This window comes from Colobus angolensis, unplaced genomic scaffold, assembly GCF_000951035.1.
Source record: "Colobus angolensis palliatus isolate OR3802 unplaced genomic scaffold, Cang.pa_1.0 Scaffold9, whole genome shotgun sequence".
In the NCBI taxonomy this organism is placed as follows: Eukaryota; Metazoa; Chordata; class Mammalia; order Primates; family Cercopithecidae; genus Colobus; species Colobus angolensis.
The window spans coordinates 7828333-7846688 of NW_012122931.1; the positions used below are offsets into that span (position 1 = coordinate 7828333).

Sequence of the window (18356 nt, forward strand, 5' to 3'; positions counted from 1 at the left end):
AGTCCCAGCTATTTGGAAGGCTGAGGCATGAGAATCACTTGAACCCAGGAGGCGGAGGTTGCAGTGAGCCAAGATCACGCCACTGCACTCCAGCCTGGGTGACAGAGGGAGACTGTCTCAGAAAATAATAATAAATAAATAAATAAATAAAGTGAAGAAACATATGCTTATTAAGTTCAGTGGCCTGGCTGTACAGCCTGGATTGCAGCCTGGAGCCAGCCTGGAACCGTGGTCTCTCAAGTCCTGACCTGTGGGATTTGCCCGACTCCTTGGTGCTCACATAACTTGGCACACACGAAGTACACTGTCCTGAACTCAGAGCCAGGTGCTCACTGCCTGCCCAGGGCCTGCAGTGTCTGTAAATATCAGAGCAGGATAAGGGATGGCAATGAGCCAGGAAGCAATCACCCAGGGAAGTGCATGGTGAGCAGCACAGGCTTTGGGATGAAAGAGAACTGGATTTGAATCCGAGATGTGCCACTCACGACTGCAGAGGTCACCTTGGTTCACCTCTCAGAGCCTCAGTTTCCTCATCTGTAAAGTTTAAGTAACCATGCTACCAACACTGGCTTCTGTGAGGATCCAATGACTTCATATATGTCAAGCGCATAATACAGGACCTGGCATATGAGTGCTCAATAAATGTGAGCCACAAAGCACCCACATGCAAGCAGCATTGATTCAGGGCCCACTAGAGGAGCTAGGGAGAAGACAGCCATGGGAGGAGATGCAGCTGAAGAAGACATACACCCAGTCCTCAGAGGGATAGGCAGAGATGGCAGCTCTGCACCCACAGGGGCGGGGCTGTCTGGGGAGGCAGCCAGGCCTGCAGAGCCAGCTCAGGCCCTTCTTGTCACCCCGCCTGCCTGCAAGGATGGGGAATGGTTTGAAAACAGCCCTCTCCCATCACTCCCTGATGACCAGCACTTACCCTTCTGCTCCCCAGTCACTAACCCTCCTGCACCCCCTTCCCGATGTGCAGCCCTCCCCGCTACTTCCTCTCAACCAGCATCGCTCTCCCACCCCTCCCAGAAGATCAGCTCTTTCCAGGCTGCCCCACATGCCTGTCCCTCCCTTTCCGACGTCCAGCCTAGATGCGGGGGGAGGGCCACATCCATATTTCCTGGGGTGGGGTGGGCAGTGGCTGACCTGGCTTTGCGGATGGGGGGGGTCCCCCACGTTGGGAACCGCGGGTGCACCCGAGGGCAGGCTGATCACTCGGAGGGCTTGGTCAAGGACTCAGGGCCGCAGACCACCCGGCACGGGCCGGGCGGAGCCGGAGTCTGGTCTCCTTCAAACGCAGGTGCTGGGGACAGAAACTCAGAATCTCAGAAAGGCACGCAGACCAGGATGACGAAGTCTGAGGCTCTAGGAACCGCGGACTCTCAGAATGAAAAGCGGGACTGGATTTCCACATAAATAGACAGTTTTGATAATTAAAGTGCACACACCAAGTGCTGGAGGGGGCAGGGGTCGCTGCGGTACTGGGGTCTCGGAATGGGACAACGGACCCCTCAGGGGAGGGGCGGGGCTCTGGGATTGGGTGTTGGGGACCAGGGTGACACTCACGATAAAGGAATATGGGCAACAGCTAGGCTAGGATCACGGGAGCAACCCCTCTTCTCAGACGTCTCCGGAGCGAACTGCCCGATCTCCCTTTCGGAATCTCTAGCTTCAGCGCATCGCGGTGCCCAGCTCGCCAGCCGTCAGCCTCAGGCGCCTGCCCACAACAAACATGGCTACAAAAGCGTCTCTGGAAGGCTGGGCAGTGACGACAGTTCTCGCGATAGCCGGGTTTTCCTGCCTATATCCGGCGTCGTCCGCGCGATTTCCGGTCTCTCGGCTTTCGGCTCGGAGGGGGCAAAGGTGCAACTTTCTTCGGTCGTCCCGAATCCGGGTTCATCCGACACCAGCCGCCTCCATCATGCCGCCGAAGTTCGACCCCAACGAGATCAAAGTCGGTGCGTGCTCTAGTTGTGGCCGGGGCTGCGGGATGGAGCATCACTCGGCCCCGCCGCGCGTGCAAAGCTTTCTAATACGGGGTTCTTAAAGCCGCTGCCTCCTAGAGGCCTTCCCGGTGCTGCGCCGTCCTGGCCAAGCCTCAGTCTTTCTGGGCCTTAGCTTCTCCACGTGTAGGTGGGGAGGGAGGACCGAACCACCTGTGGCGGCTTGGGAGCCCGCAGGCCCTAGGGTAAGGCTTGTCTTCTGGCGTTTGGACCCACTGGCCTGGGTTCGCGGGCGACGGGGCTCTCTCCACGCCTCCGCGGTGTGAGGTTCGGAGCTGCCCACGCCCGAGGGAGGAGCGGGTGGCCGGCCTCACGCTCGGTGCTGTTTCGAGAAGAGGCGGAGGGTGGTGTGTCCAGCCCCGGAAAGACGCTGAGAGGGCTGTGGCTCAGGGGCTCCCTCTGCGGAGACACTAACCCTTCTTTTCCTCCAGTATACCTGAGGTGCACCGGAGGTGAAGTCGGTGCCACTTCTGCGCTGGCCCCCAAGATCGGCCCCCTGGGTCTGGTACGTCATCCCCGCCAAGGGGCATGTTTTCGCTTACAGAGCAGAGTTAAGCGCCGGCTCGTGGAGTCACGACTGTGCCAGAGGTGCCCTCGTGGCTTGGATTGTCACCCTCACTAGGCCTGAGCCACTAACTAGTACTAGGTACCTTAGGAAGGTCATGCGATGAAACATAGAACCTGGTGCCTTTAAATTGTAATTAGCTCCATGTGTCTCCACTGCTGCTTTGGGGCACCCGAGGGGTGGGCCCAAGGGGGAGTTTTGAAGTTAGGAGTGGCTTAGTGACATTGCACAGCCAATATCTGTATTTCCTCGTCAGGGAAGTGGGCATGGCATTGTTGGGAAGATTAAATGGGGTGTGGGTGAAGATCCAGTGAGTGTTGCCAGCTGTGTTGTGGATGTAAACCTAGCAGTTAATGTGACGGGCTGTGCCTTATGCCTGCTGAGCAAGTGCTGGCTTCCCCGTCATTCTGTACTCTTGGATTTCCCTGAATTTCATTAGGCCTTTATGTAATCCTTGCACAGCTGTCCGCTGTCCCAAATGCTCTTCCCTATTGGTCTTTCTTAACCTGTATCTTAACTACTCTTCCTTGGCCCTTAGCTCAGCTGGCACTTAAGGGACACTTAGCAAATAATCAGACCCCCATCCAGGCAGATGGACGTGGGTGGTCTGACATGGGAACCTAATATTTTGAAAGCTCCTTAGGTGATTCTAATGTCAGCAGGGCTGAAAATCCCCCTCCTTAAGCACATAGGCACTTAGGAGGGGTCTAGATGCCATTGTGGCCCAGTCTGCAGTTGACAGTCCTGGACAAGACAACCCCAACCCCCAATTTATGTTATGGTGATAGCTGTGCTGATTGGGAAGGTGCCCTTAGGTACTTGAGATAGCTTCCTTTGTTGCCAAGTGAGAAGTGGTGGGCAGGTTTCAAGGCTGTGGTTCACATCTGGACACCATGTTGATTACATTCCTTTATTTCCAGTCTCCGAAAAAGGTTGGTGATGACATTGCCAAGGCAACGGGTGACTGGAAGGGCCTGAGGATTACAGTGAAACTGACCATTCAGAACAGACAGGCCCAGGTATTTACTTGTACTTGGTTTCGGGATTGGAGGGTGGGGGGACAGAGGTAGCAATCATCTGGGATTCCTGAATAGAGTATTTCTGCCACCAGTGGTGAGCTGAGTGATTTTACCTTGTTGGGGTGGCTTTGTCAGGAGTACGGACCTAGGGCAGAGACTTGGCAGTATTCATTGGAGGCGGAGTATTAACCCAAGAATCTCCTCTGCAGATTGAGGTGGTGCCTTCTGCCTCTGCCCTGATCATCAAAGCCCTCAAGGAACCACCAAGAGACAGAAAGAAACAGAAAAACAGTGAGTTGTCTTTTCCCTAGTTTGGTTTTGGTAATGGTTTGTGAGATGTTTGATATATATGGCTGTTTTCCCTTAAAGGAAACCTGGGGTTGACATGGCTATTGGGTGTTGATACGGTTAAGGCTGCTAGAGCCAGGAGTATCAAAAAGTGCCATATATGCTGGGTGGCTCACACCTGTGTAATCCCAGCACTCTGGGAGGCTGAGGCAGGCGGATCCCTTGAGGTCAGGAGTTTGAGACCAGCCTGGCCAACATGGTGAAACCCCCATCTCCACCAAAAAATACGAAAATTAGCCTGGTGGTGCTCACCTGTAGTCCTGGCTACTCTGATGACTGAGGCAGGAGAATCACTCGAACCCAGGAGGTGGAGGTGGAGGTGGTAGCAGTGAGCCAAATTCATGCCACTGCACTCCAGCCTGGGTGACAGTGAGACACTGTCTCAAAAAAAAAAAAAAAGTGCCCATGTAGTCCCTGTGTGGGGCAGGCCCCAGTCAGTGCATGTGGGAGGAAGACGTCAGCAACAGTGACCTATAATCAGGAGACCACATAGAGCCAGCAGGTACTGGGCAGTTGAACTGTCCCTGGCAATTTAAGCTTATCATTTCTCATCTCTAAAACAGTTTCTGCCATGGCAGATTTGTGAAGGCTTGGTTTTGCCCTCAGCCACCCGCCACTGCACCTGACCAGGTCTCTGTTGGCTGGTGCAATCCAGTGGTGAGCTGATAGTAAACCCCAGCTTAGGAAACAGGGTTGTTCTTCATGTGGATGACTCTGTGCCGAAAGCGTGGGAACAGCCTGGAAATGAAATGAAGGACACATGATCTGCTTTGGCTTCAGACGGTAACAAAGCTTTTGCTGTTTTCTCTTCTGCAGTTAAACACAGTGGGAATATCACTTTTGATGAGATCATCAACATTGCTCGACAGATGCGGCACCGATCCTTAGCCAGAGAACTCTCTGGTAAGAGCAGGACAACATGTAACCGCTGTAACTGTAGTTGTGTTTTCAATGAGTGATAACGTTCTTCCCACTTAAAGGGTGCTCAGTGAGACCCAAGATGGGGTGTTTTCTGAGACTGAAAGAATGGATGGATCTTAAATTGGATGTGTTTAATCTGGGCATCAAGGACCCATGGAAGCTTTGCATTCAGGGTCATGGGACTAGATGGAGCTCTGCACTCTGTATTAGGGGAGCAGGAACCTCATTCCTTCCATTGCCTGCTATGAACCCCTTGAGTATTCCCCAGTATGAGGATTATGAGGGACTGAGCCAGCACCTCCAGTGCCACCATTTCTTTACTAAAGGAACCATTAAAGAGATCCTGGGGACTGCCCAGTCCGTGGGCTGTAATGTTGATGGCCGCCACCCTCATGACATCATAGATGACATCAACAGTGGTGCTGTGGAATGCCCAGCCGTAAGTGACTTTTTTGCTTCATTTTCCATTGTTACAATAGGGGCAAAAGGGGGGCCACCCAATGTATTCACAGAGATAAGCTGGGAAGTTTTGGAAATGGTTACTGGTGGGGTTGGGATAATCCTTTTAAAGTTTCCCTCTTACTGATAGACTTCTTTTCCTTTCCCACAGAGTTAAGCACAAAGGAAAGTATTTCAATAAAGGATCATTTGACAACTGGTGGATTTTTTTGGTGTGGCGTCTTCCTTGAGGGAGCTAGCTCCTTTGTGCGGTGGTCAGTGGGGTCAAGGTGGCAGAGCCTGTGGAGAAGTAACAAGTACCTTGTAGTGGGTAACGAAACTGCCCTGTATGGGCTGGGCTGAGCTCAGAAAGGAAGGTTTTTTTTTGAGACAGAGTTTCCGCTCTTGTTGCCCAGGCTGGAGTGCAATGGCGCCATCTCGGTTCACCACAACCTCTGCCTTCCATGTTCAAGCTATTCTCCAGCCTCAGCCTCCTGAGTAGCTGGGATTACAAACACATGCTACCACACCTGGCTAATTTTTATTTTTAGTAAAGACAGGGTTTCGCCATGTTGGTTAGGCCAGTCTCGAACTCCTGACCTCGATCTGCCTGCCTTTGGCTTCCCAAAGTGTTGGGATTACAGGCGTGAGCCACCATGCCTGGCCAGGAAACACTTTTTGTAGACTATCATGAAGCCTTTCCTAAGAAATGCTCTAACACAAAACCTGAACACATGGGGGGTGTAGCTCTCCATCCCTGACCAACTGAAGTTAGAGTGGGTTGGGGGCCCAGGACCTGTTTCGCTAGCCATTCCAGTGCACAGCCAGGGCTCAGAACCAATGATACAACAAATAAACCTGACCACTCTCCTGGACTAAGGATTAGTCCTGGACTAATCCTTTGGTTCTGTGAAAGTGAGGTTCACGTCATCTGTTTAACTGTAAACTGTTTTTCCAACCTTTTCTCTGAACTCAGGTGGCTTACAGTATTTGCTGTCTCACCTTGTCTTAAGTCTCATCTTCCCACAGCTATGTTACTTCTGATCAACTTTCTGGAGCCTGTGCTCATCACTCCCTTTTAAGATGAACCTTGAAGCACGACCTGGGAGAGGATTCTGGGTACTGGAATAAAGGGAGTTGGAAACGGTGGCCCCGAGAAATTGATTTCCCCTTTATGACTCATTTGTTTGCACATTAGTTTTCGCCAGTGGTCTCTAGGTCAGTGCTTTTGTGTCACCCCAGGTTGGAGAACTACCTTAAGTGGAAAGGACTACCTGGACCCCCTGAGTTAGGGAGCGGATTCTATTTTGGATACAGTGGCTTTTTCCTGTAATTCTACAACTTTGGGAGGCTGCGGCAGGAGCATTCCTTGAGGTCAGGAATTAAGACCAGCCTGGGCCACATAGCCACTTTCTCCAAACACTGGAGAAACACTACTGTTTCTCCATGAGGGAGAAAGGAGAATCAGGAGCCCTGGGTAGTTTATGACTCACCTGCCTCTGAGTCCAGCATGGCTGTCACACACCTCCCCGTTCTGGGTGCTTCCTATTCTCCATGGAAAGGGATGTGCCTCCCAATTCATTAGCAGCACACTCTACCCTCAACATGAGTAACCTCTGGGTGGGCTCTTTTTTGTTGAGATGTAGTCTCGCTCTCGCCCAGGCTGGAGTGCAGTGTTGCAATCTTGGCCCACTGCAACCTCTGCCTCCTGGGTTCAAGCAATTCTCCTGCTTCAGCCTCCTGAGTAGTGGGATTACAGGCAGGTGCCACCATACCCCACAAGTTTTTGTATTTTTAGTGGAGATAGGGTTTCACCATGTTGGTTAGGCTGGTCTCAAACTCCTGACCTTGTGATCTGCCTAGGTGGGCTCTTTCTGACAGCAACAAGCTCTACAAAGGCTGGGCCTGGCTGTGCTTTTCTGAGCTTTGGAACATCAAGGAATGTTCCCCACCTCAAGGAGATTCTGGTATTTCATAGTTGGCTCTAGAATCCCTTTTCTCACTTGTATTTGTATTTATACCTCCCCCTGCCCCAAATTTGATGGTTTTTCAATCATTGCTGGCCAGTGTTCTGAGTTCTTTCACAACATTTCTCATTACTTCCAGGAGAAACTGCCAGCATTGCCCAAAGACTTGGCTTTGATGTAGGAGCCAAGTTCTTTACTCATTGATTTGGTCACTTACTCGGAATAAACTCAGGTTTCTGGAATGCTTACCAAATAAAGTGCTTTGGCCCACTGAATAAAGGCAAACCTACAACTGAATGGAGCCCTGGATCTTTTGATGCTTACAGAAAGAAGGTGTTACAGAGCTGAGCGTCCACACACAGCATGTGAAATAGTGGCTATTTACTGAAGGTGTTTTTGCATGTGGCTCTGGGCTGCAGACTCTTAAGTTAGATGTCTTCAGATGCTTTCGAGCCTTTAGCATTTCTCAGATCCTCACCCATCTGTCCTGAGTCGGCATGTCCGGGACTCCACCATGTTCCTGGTTACTCTCCGGCGTGGAGTCTCTGATGTCTAATGAAGGCAGAGCTGCACCGGAAGGCCTTCCCACACTCGCTGCATTCGTAGGGTTTCACGCCTGTGTGGATTCTCTGATGCTGACTAAGGGATGAGCTCTGGTTAAACGCTTTACCACACTCGTTACACTCATAAGGTTTTTCTCCGGTGTGGATTATGTGATGTCGAATGAGGGCTGAGCTCTCACTGAAGAATTTCCCACATTCATTACATTTGTATGGCTTCTCCCCGGTGTGGGTTTTTTGGTGGATTATGAGATTCGTACTCTGGCTGAAGGCCTTCCCACACTCGCTGCACTTGTAGGGTTTCTCCCCGGTGTGAGTCCTCTGATGGTTTGTGAGGTTTGCACTCTGGCTGAAGGCCTTCCCACACACAGCACATCTGTAGGGCTTCTCCCCGGTGTGAATCCTCTGGTGCTGAATGAACGCTGCGCAATAACTGAAGGCCTTCCCACACTCGCTGCACTTGTAGGGCTTTTCCCCAGTGTGAGTCCTCTGGTGGTTCGTGAGGTTTGCACTGTGACGGAAGGCCTTCCCACAGTCGCTGCATTCGTAGGGCTTCTCTCCGGTATGAATTCTCTGATGCTGAACAAGAGCTGAGCAGTCACTGAAGGCTTTCTCACACTCGCTGCATCTGTAGGGCTTTTCTCCGGTGTGAGTTCGCTGGTGTTTGGTGAGGTTGGCGTTCTGGCTGAAGGCTCTTCCACATTCACCGCACTTGTAAGGTTTCTCTCCAGTGTGAATCCTCTGGTGCTGAATGAGAGATGAGCTCTGGCTGAAGGCCTTCCCACACTCACTGCACTCATAGGGCTTCTCTCCAGTGTGGCTCTTCTGATGCTGAGAAAGGGAAGAACAGTAACTGAAGGCTTTGCCACATTCATTACATGCATACGGTTTCGCTCTGTGAGGTTTCATGATTCCCGAGTTCTTGAAGCTCTTGGTGTGCGTCTCACGTTTGCGAGATCTCACTTCCACGGGCACTCTCTGTTGCGGAGAGAGGACTGGTCTCAGGCTGAAGCTCTTCTCAAGCTCACTGGTCCTGTGGTCTGAATCCCCAGGGGGCATCTCTACATGGGGGTCTTGGAATGATTCTTCAGAAAGGGCTTGCTCTGGTGGTGATTCAGACACAATCTTCCAGCCTGGGGAAAAAAAAAAAAAAATGAGAAAAGCTGTTGTGTTCCCTTGGTGGAAGGAAAACCAAAGGCTGAAGGAGTCTGGCCAAGCTCTTACACACACAGGTTTGATGACTCACCTCCTTTCATAAGAGTGTAATGGAGCCTACTACCTACTGAATTCAAAGCCATCATAATGTTGTAGTGCAACGCATTACTCACGTTTGTGGTGATGCTGGTGTAAAAAAACCTACTGCACTGCCAGTCATATGAAAGTACAGCATGTACAGTTATGCACTGTACATAATACTTAATAACTACGTTACCGGTTTACATATTTACTATACTTAATATATATTTTTAATTGAGACAGAGTCTCACTCAGGCTGGAGGGCGGTGGCATAGTCACAGCTCACTGTAGCCTCAGACTCCTGGGCTCAAGCAATCCTGCCACCTCAGTCTCCTGAATAGCTGGAACTACAGGAGCACACCACCAAGCCTGGGTAATTTTGATATTTTGGAGAGACAGGGTCTCCCAACATTGGCCAGGCTGGTCTCGAACTCCTGGACTCAAGTGACCCTCCCGCCTCGGCCTCCCAAAGTGCTGGGGATTAAAGGTGTGAGCCACCACACCCAACCTATACTATGCTTTTAATAGTTATTTTACACTACTCCTTCCACTAAAAAAAAAGTTATCTGTAAACTGCCTCAGGCAGGTCCTTCAGGAGGTTTTCCAGAAGGGACTGTTATCTTAGAGATGACAGCTCCATGCTTGTTATTGCCCCTGAAGATCTTCCAGTTGGACAAGATATGGAGGTGTAGACAGTGATATGCATGATCCCATCAGGTCTGGGCTAATGTGTGAGTTTCATAGTTTTTAACAAGAGTTTAAAAATAAAAATAGTACTACACACACACACACACACACACACACACACACACACACACACACACACATTTTGAGACAGGATCTCACTGTCGCCCAGGCTGGAGCACACTGGCACGATCATGGCTCACTGCAGCCTTGACCCCCTGGACTCAAGTGATCCTCCCACCTCAGCCTCTGAGCAGCTGGTACTACAGGCCCGTGCTACCACATCCAGCTAGTTTTTGTATTTTTTGTTGAGATAGGGTTTTGCCAAGTTGTCTGGGCTGGTCTCAAACTTCTGGGCTCAAGCGATCCTCCTACCTCAGCCTCCCAAAGAAAAATGTGTTTAGTAAACTTAGTGTAGCCTTAGTGCACAGTTATTTCTTTTTTTTTTTTCTTTTTTTTTTTTTTCTGAGACGGAGTCTCGCTCTGTCACCCAGGCTGGAGTGCAGTGGTCGGATCTCAGCTCACTGCAAGCTCCACCTCCCGGGTTTACGCCATTCTCCTTCCTCAGCCTCCGGAGTAGCTGGGACTACAGGCGCCCGCCACCTCGCCCGGCTAGATTTTGTATTTTTTAGTAGAGACGGGGTTTCACCATGTAGGTCAGGATGGTCTCGATCTCCTGACCTCGTGATCCGCCCATCTCGGCCTCCCAAAGTGCTGGGATTACAGGCTTGAGCCACCGCGCCCGGCCGTGCACAGTTATTTCTAAAGTCCATGTACAGCAATGCCCTCAGTCTTCACATCCACCCGCCACTCACTCACTCACTCACCCAGAGTCCTGCAAGCTCCACTCATGGTAAGTGCCCTATACAGGTGTACCATTTTTTATCTTTTATACTGTATTTTTATCATACCTTTTCTTTCTTTTTTTTTTTTTTGAGATGGAGTTTCACTCTTGTTGCCCAGGCCGGAATGCAATGGTGTGATCTTGGCTCACTGCAACCCCCACCTCCTGGGTTCAAGCAGTTCTCCTGCCTCAGCCTCCCAAGTAGCTGGGATTACAAGCATGCGCCACCATGCCCAGCTAATTTTGCATTTTTAGTAGAGACAGGGTTTCAGCATGTTGGTCAGGCTGATCTCAAACTCCTGACCTTAGGTGATCCACCCACCTCAGCCTCCCAAAGTGCTGGGATTACAGGTGTGAGCCACCACACCTGACCTTGAATTTCCATACACAGTCTTCAGCCAGACTGCCTGGGTTCAAATCTGGGTTTCACCTCTTACGTGCTCTGTGATTTTGGGCAAACTGTGTAATCTTTTGAAACCTTGGATTTAATCACATGTGAACGCAGCTCCCTCATACAATCACTGTGAGGATTAAATGAGTTAAGACACATAAAGGACCCAGAATGGTAGCTGAGACACAGTAAGTGCTATCTGCGTGGTTGTTACTCTGGACCTTCTCCTTATAAACCATCCTAAAGCATGAAGTAGGCTTCCCTCAGAACTGCAAGTGCACACCAATGCCCCCAGTCAACCAAGAGCACAGAGGCCCCCATTGCAGGCTGAGAGCGTCTCTGTGTAACTTGGGAGTCCGATCATCTATGGGTTTGACAGTTTTTAAAAGCAGACCATCTATTTGCGTTAAAAAAAATAAAATCAAAAGAAGAGGAAGAGTGACAAGAAAAGAAGCCAAGGGAAGAAGGGGCAATTCAGAGGACCACGTGATGCTCACAAACGGCGTGTCCCTCAGCTCACCTCTCTCGAGTGCTGGCTCCAGTAGAAGACTGATGACATCTCAGGCCTGACACACCCCAAACAGAGCTACTCATCTCCCTTTTAACCCAGCACCTTTGTTAATCTTCCTACTTACCCAACTGTTCAGGCCAAAACCTAGGGTCATCCTTAATGCCTACTCCTCTACATCTCACATCCAATCCACCAGCAAGTCCTGTTGGCTTTAACACCAAAATATGTCCTGACCCCTCTCTTACAGGCCACCATCACCTCACATTCCCATGTCTGCAAGAGCCGCCTCCTAACTCACCTCCCCGCTCCCATGCCTGACCCCTGAATGTCCATTCTTCACACATACGCTGAATTGTTTTTCACCAGTGTCACTTGCCAAATGCTGAATTCTTTTAAAACATAAATCTCATCCCTTCCCTGCGTCAAAACTCTTTAATGGCTTATTTTCTTAGGTGACTAAAATCCAAACGCCTTACCATGGTTCCAGTGCCCCCGCACAATCTGTCCCCCGCACACCACTCTTCCTCCTGTTTGCTAAGCTCTGGCCACACAGGTTTTCTAATCCTTAAGCAAGCTCATTCCCACATCAAGGTCTCAACATATGCTGTGGCCCAGAATGTTCCTCTCCTAGGTCTCCTCCACACAGCTGGCTCATCCCCTTCCTTCAGATCTCGGCTCCAATGTCATCTCCAAAGATGACATTTCCTCTTCATCAGCTCTCAAACAGCTCCCTCCCCTCTATTCCCAACTCAGCCTTGTGCCCCAGTCACTAATCCCTTGTACTGCTTTATTTTCTTCACACAACTCATCACCATAAAAAGTAGATTAGTTATTGTTTGCTCAGTTTATGTTCTTCACGAAGATGTAAGCAGAGACTATGTCCTCATCCCCGCTCAACAAAGGGGATACATTTTACCCATGGCAGCTAAAATGACGCCAGGTACATACCAAATGCTTAATGCACATTTGCTGATTGATGAATGATTCAATGAATCAGAATTAGTACAACTGGCCAGCAGGGTCTGGGAAAGTGTTAACACCCATCACAGAAGTCCCTAAAATGAGCAGCAGGGAGAATGGCACTTTCAACTCCTGGGTCTGCCACTTGGGAGGGGTAGGGTAGAATAACCCAGGGCCCAAACCCTGCTCTCACAGGCACAGTGATGCCCAGGACATGCTGTGAGTTACAGCAGAGGCCATGTTGAGCTCCTCTAATAGCCAGAGTGGAAACTTGCCCCCGACGACTTCTGTTCACTATCATATAGCTTACATAACTCGACAGTAGGCAACTTTTTTCATTTATGTGTTAACTGGTGAAATAAAGATTTTATCATCTACATTTTTCATTTATGGAAACATGACTACATAATTCAGTGGTGTGCCTGGAATCCATGTAGTTAATGCATGGCAAGCAGGGATTTTGAGTATGTGTCTTTCATACTCAATGAGATATTATAAGATATACGTGTATATGTGTGTATGCGTGTGTGTGTATTTCACCCACAGTTCCTGGCTCATAACTCCCACAGCCACTGCTACAGTCTTTTTTTTTTTTTTTTTTTGAGACAGAGTCTCGCTTAGTCGCCCAGGCTGGAGTGCAATGGCACGATCTCGGCTCATGGCAGTCTCTGCCTCCCGGGTTCAAGCGATTCTTGTGCCTCAGCCTCCCAAGTAGCTGGGACCATAGGCGTGGGCCACCACACCCAGCTAATTTTTGTAATTTTAGTAGAGATGGGGTTTCCCCATGTTGGCCAGGCTGGTCTCAAACTCCTGACCCCTCAGGTGATCTGCCCAACTCGGCCTCCCAAAGTGCTGGGATTACAGGTGTGAGCCACTGCGCCCGGCCATTGCTACAGTCTTCTGTTAAAACGTCAGAGCACTTTAGGCCTCAGAAACAGACTCTCTCTCTCTCTGACCTCCCCCTGCCCTTCTTTCACCTGCCCAAGCAGGACTCTAATCTGACTGTGGGCCATACGACCCTCATTCCAGAGAAGATCCTGCCCCATACCCTGGAGGAAGGAATGCTGCACAGAGGCCAAGAAGAATCTGCACAGAAAGGCTCTGCTGGGTGTCCCCACTCAGTCTACTCGTGTTCAATCAGGCCCTTTCTGTCCAATCTCATTACAACATGCTGTCCGTGTTCAATCACGCCTATCGAGTGAATCGAAGGCCCAGGCAGGCAGGGTTTGGAGAGCTTCAGAGAGCTGAACACATGGAGGCTCCTGCAGGGCGGCTGTCCAGGGAAGGCATGAAAGCTCCCTGCACCTTCTCCACACCTCGTCCCGTGTATCTCTTCATCTTCATCTTTTCTAAAGTAAGTGCTTCCCCAAGTTCTGTGTCCTTTCTCTAACAAATCAATGTAATCCAAAGAGGGGTCATGGGAACCCCAATCTGAAGCCAGTGTAGTTCTGGAGGCCTGGACTTGCGACTGGTGGGAAGGGGCAGGGGGCATCTTGTGGGACTGAGCCCTCAACCCGTGGGATCTGATGCTATCTCCAGGTAGGCGGTGTCTGCTACAAAATTAATTGCTTGCTTGGTGTGTGGGGAAAACCCCACCCCTCTCTGCTCACAGAAGCCTCCTATGTTGACTCCTGCTGTGTATAAGGGCAGAGGTGGTGGTTTTCTGCTCAAGGGCCCCCACACCCAGAGCTGCTTCTGCTGCCCTACACTGCTGCCTCAGAGCACCTCCTTGGTGGAAACACCCCTTTCCAACTCCTGTTTCTAATCATGTGGTGATTTTAACCTTTGGGACCACTGTACTGGGGTGAACAGAGCCCCACATCATGTCCACCTCAAAGTACAGAATGTGTCCGTGCTTGGAAACAAAGTCTTTGTAGATGTAATCAAGCTAAAATGAGGCCATACTGGATTAGGGTGTATTAATGCCCTAAAAAGAAGGAAATCCGGACACAGGAGAATGCCACACGAAGACAGGGACAGAGATTGGAGTGATGCAGCTAAAAGTCAACGAACGCCGAAGATTGCTGGCAACCACCAGAAACTTGAAAGAGGCAAGGGAAGATCCTTCCCAGAGCCTGCAGAGGGAGCCCGGCCCTGCTGACACCTCGGTTTCAGACCTCTAGACTCCAGAACTGTGAGCGAATCAACTGCTATTGTTTTAGTCCACCCAGTTTGTGGTTATTTTTTATGAGAGCCCAAAAAAACGAATACAGCAACCTTTTCAGGGTCTTGAACCCCTCTGAGACTATCATGAACACTCTTCCCAGAAAAATGCAGTTGTTCCCCTTACCACTAAACACTGCTCTCAATTTCTGAAGCTCCACAGAGGACTTCAGTCCTCTGTATAGACTGTATAGAACACAGAGATGCCCAGGCAGTGGGGGCCTTGGGAGAAGAAGGCAGCAGGGCCAGGGAGGCTCCCTGCCACAAGGCAGTGTCAACAAGCATGAGTGGTGCCGGGCACGCCACAAGGGTGAGGTAACATGCAACAGGCTGCTTAGAGGATGGTAAGATGGGAAGGAGAAGAGGCAGCTCCATAGAACCATGCAAAGAGTGCTCCCGGGGCTTTGCGCTGATTGCCCTGTCAGCAGCAATAACTTATAACTCAAGAAATAAAGCAACAAATAGACAGGTTGCATCTTATTTTTATTTATTTTTTTTAAGATAGAGTTTCACTCTTGTTGCCCAGGCTGGAGTGCAATGGCACGATCTCGGCTCATTGCAACCTCTGCCTCCCAGGTTCAAGTGATTCTCCTGCCTCAGCCTCCTTGAAGTAGCTGGCATTACATGCACCCGCCACCACGCCCAGCTAATTTTTTTTGTATTTTTAGTTGAGACGGGGTTTCACCATGTTGGCCAGGCTGGTCTTGAACTCCTAACCTCAGGTGATCCACCTGTCTCGGCCTCCCCAAGTGCTGGGATTACAGGCGTGAGCCACCGTGCCCGGCCCAGGCTGCATCTTTAGAAACATGTCAAATGTTGTCACCTCAAACTGGTTTAATTCATTTGTACCTTTGATGCCTTAAGTCTCAAACATCAAAAGTGACTGGGTCCCCAGGGAAAAGCTGCTGAGGCCCTGCCAGAGGTGGCACCAGGGCAGAGGCTGAGAGAGATGAGGGGAGAGAGCAGCTGTACATGGGTGGTAAGAGAGATGCAGTGGAAACTATGGTCTCCTTTCCTTCTGTTTTCGCTGAGTTTCTTAGTATTGGCCCTTTGGAAAATTCTGGCATGGCCACGCAGTGAGAAAGGAGGAGCAGAATGAATTAAGGGGCCAGATAGGGTGGCAGCAGGAGCTGTGACACCCAGTGGCATGGGTAAAGCTGGCACCTAGGATCCTCAGTGAGGGAGACCCCAAGCAAGGAATGTGCCAGCAAAGATGACTCTTGCTTCCCAACAATAAGGAAGGATACTCTTTGGAGGCCAGGGACATCACACGTGCCCCCAAACACCTCCCGGCCCTGGGAGCCTCCGTAAGGATGAGGTGAGGAAGAGTGTGTTTTAGAGGCAGACAGAGCTTGCTTCAAATCCCAGCCTTGCCACTATCTAGCTGTGAAGCTTTGAACCAGTGAGCCAGCCTCTCTCAGCATCATTGCCTCATCTATAGAATGGGATAATAGCGCCTACCTCACAGTTGGTATGATCATCAAATGCACTCATGTGTGATTTAAAGGGGCTTTTGCTCCCAAGACTCCCATTCGCTAAGTGCTTGCTCACATACCTGGAGAGGGACTTCGCAGGTCTTCGCCCTCCAGCATCCATGTGCCTTCCCTTTGTTCCAACTGGGAGTTCATGCCAGGCTGGGAAACTGGAAGTCCTATTCAATGGGAAAAACAGGCTTTAGAAATTGTAAGTAGGAACAGCCACCCAGAATTCAGGGGAGAGCAAGCAGGCCAGTCGGATTGTTCATTTCATTCAGACGACAAATACTTATTGAGCACTTACTTGGTGCCTGCACCAGGGGCTACAGCAGTACATAAGAGATATGGTGCCAAGGTCTTTTTAAACACCCTTTTAATTTTAGAGACAGGGTCTCACTGTGTTCCTCAGGCTGGTCTCAGGTGACTGTTCCGCCTTGGCCTCCCAAAATGCTGGGATTGCAGGTGAGAGCCACCTCACCCGGCCATGCCAAGGCTGTAGAAAACATTTCTGGAAGGAGCTAGGACACAGCCTCAAGGAGGGGTCAAGCGAGGGAGCTAAGCTAAACTCACAAGTTCCCAATTTAGGAAGATAGAAACTTACTTCACATAGAGGAAATGACCTGAGGGTTACCCCACTCCTCCTGGGAAATGAGAGAATGGGGAGGTGCAGCCTTGGGGAAAGCAAAGGGAAACTGCCTATTTGCCAAGTGGGCATGCAGAGACCTTCCCCAAGAGAACAAGAGGAATAGACACCATTGCTCTGGTACATCACAGCTGTCAGAAAGCCCTACAAACTGGAAAGCAAGTGCCATGGATTTTCAGAATTGAGTGAATTGAAATCTTAAACCATTTCCTTACCTAGTAGGACAAGATTCCTGGACTTTTCTGGTACCCTCTCCTTGTACCTCTCTCTTGGAGTAGACACGAGGTACCTCCACCCTTCTTGTGCAAAAGCTACTGTCACACTGCTGAAGAATGTGGATCCCTGAAAAAACAAGCACATTTCACCTTGCCAGTGGCCTTAGGATCTAGGGTGATGGGGTGGTTAACGTTGGCAGTTTTGGGGGAGCTGGAAAAGAGTCTTCGAAAAGATTCAGGTCTCTGGGTAGTTGAAGAAAATGGCCGGCTGCAGTGGCTCACACCTGTAATCCCAGCACCTTGGGAGGCCAGGAGGCAAGGCAGGTGGGTCACCTGAGGCTAGGAGTTCAAGACCAGCCTGGCCAACATGGCGAAACCCTGTCTCTAATAAAAATACAAAAATTAGTTGGGTGTGGTGGCAGGTGCCTGTAAGTCCCAGCTTCTCAGGAGGCTGAGGCAGGAGAATTGCTTGAACCCGGGAGGCACAGAGCTTGCAGTGAGCTGAGATCGTGCCACTGCACTCCAGCCTGTGTGACACAGCGAGACTCCATCTCAAAAAAAAGAGAAAGCATTTATTGATCACCAGCACTGCAGCGCCTAAGATAATCTGACATAAACACACACACACACACACACACCACTGTCTCTTGTCTTCACACATTTATAATTCTAGTAGACTTTATGTATAAATAAAGTGAGTGTGTGCGCGTGAAGTAACTGGGCAAAAATTAATGGGTGCTTGGGACCTGAAGAGATAATACAGAAAGAGCAAAATTAGAATGTGAGCTGATACAGTGAAGAGTCAGGTGCAAATTATCAGAGAAATGTGAAAGATGAATTTTCAGAACATTTAACAAATATTTCTGTGAATGCAGATATCACCCAGTACAACAGGAGAGCCAAGTATGCACACAATCAAATGTAGCATGAATCAAAGAAACACACTAGGTGCCAGGAGAACAGAAAGGCGGGGAGGAAGGACCACAGAGTGAAGGCAATTACTGAGCTGGCCTTGAAGGAGAAGGTTTCCGGATGGAGCGAGAGAAGGTTATCCAAGGCAGGAGAGGCACCATGAGCAGAAGCATGGAGACAGTCCTTCTGTGTTTAGGAAATGGCAGGCAGTTTGGGTGGGGGGATGAAGCGTGGCAGAAAGGTTGTTGAGGTCAGAATGTAAAAAGACTTGAATCACTTGATAAATGTGATGCTTTTATCCCTCAGGCAACAGGGAGCCGCTGGAAGGCAACCGTGTCTTGAGATGGAGGCATGGAGAGGTGGTTTTAAGAACTCCAACAGTGGGCCGGGCGCAGTGGCTCCAGCCTGTAATCCTAGCACTTTGGGAGGCCGAGACGGGCGGATCACGAGGTCAGGAGATCGAGACCATCCTGGCTAACACGGTGAGACCCCGTCTCT

General features: G+C 50.1%; 3 protein-coding genes across 11 annotated transcripts in view; 1 reads left to right on the forward strand and 2 right to left on the reverse strand.

The window, feature by feature from the left end:
• Positions 1–1755, reverse strand: part of LRSAM1 (leucine rich repeat and sterile alpha motif containing 1) — a 59865-nt gene extending 58110 nt beyond the window's left edge. For 2 of the 3 annotated variants that reach the window (XM_011931347.1, XM_011931345.1), the window contains exons 1-2: positions 1570–1755; positions 1150–1306 (exon numbers count right to left, since the gene is read on the reverse strand). The gene's annotated coding sequence lies outside the window, so the exon portion shown is untranslated. Of the gene's footprint in view, positions 1–931; positions 971–1149; positions 1307–1569 lie in introns of those variants that run through there. The other variant, XM_011931346.1, reaches the window with a different exon arrangement.
• Positions 1756–1812: 57 nt separating this feature from the next.
• Positions 1813–5522, forward strand: RPL12 (ribosomal protein L12). Of its 4 annotated transcripts, XM_011931354.1 has the most exons (7): positions 1813–1961; positions 2438–2511; positions 3492–3590; positions 3800–3881; positions 4755–4841; positions 5186–5298; positions 5470–5522. In XM_011931354.1, the coding sequence occupies exons 1-7, from the start codon at positions 1925–1927 to the stop codon at positions 5473–5475; spliced, it is 498 nt and encodes a 165-aa protein (XP_011786744.1). In that variant the 5' UTR covers positions 1813–1924; the 3' UTR covers positions 5476–5522. The 4 variants fall into 4 exon arrangements, with proteins under 4 accessions (XP_011786744.1, XP_011786742.1, XP_011786746.1 ...); XM_011931352.1 differs by having other exon boundaries at positions 5186–5521; XM_011931356.1 differs by lacking the exon at positions 3492–3590 and having other exon boundaries at positions 1840–1961.
• A 2100-nt stretch (positions 5523–7622) lies between these two features.
• ZNF79 (zinc finger protein 79) overlaps positions 7623–18356 on the reverse strand; it is a 21200-nt gene continuing 10466 nt past the window's right edge. For 3 of the 4 annotated variants that reach the window (XM_011931348.1, XM_011931350.1, XM_011931349.1), the window contains 3 exons: positions 16947–17073; positions 16169–16264; positions 7623–8957 (listed from right to left, as the gene is read on the reverse strand). In XM_011931348.1, coding sequence (XP_011786738.1) covers positions 7789–8957; positions 16169–16264; positions 16947–17073 — 1392 coding nt within the window. In that variant the 3' untranslated portion in view covers positions 7623–7788. The remainder of the gene's footprint in view (positions 8958–16168; positions 16265–16946; positions 17074–18356) is intronic. The other variant, XM_011931351.1, reaches the window with a different exon arrangement.

Excerpts from the sequence above, each read along its gene's own strand:
- RPL12 (XM_011931352.1), top strand. The coding sequence starts at position 1,925 with ATGCCGCCGAAGTTCGACCCCAACGAGATCAAAGTCG. Across the intron at positions 2,512-3,491 it reads AGATCGGCCCCCTGGGTCTG|TCTCCGAAAAAGGTTGGTGA; the intron begins GTACGTCATCCC and ends CTTTATTTCCAG. Across the intron at positions 3,591-3,799 it reads TTCAGAACAGACAGGCCCAG|ATTGAGGTGGTGCCTTCTGC; the intron begins GTATTTACTTGT and ends TCTCCTCTGCAG.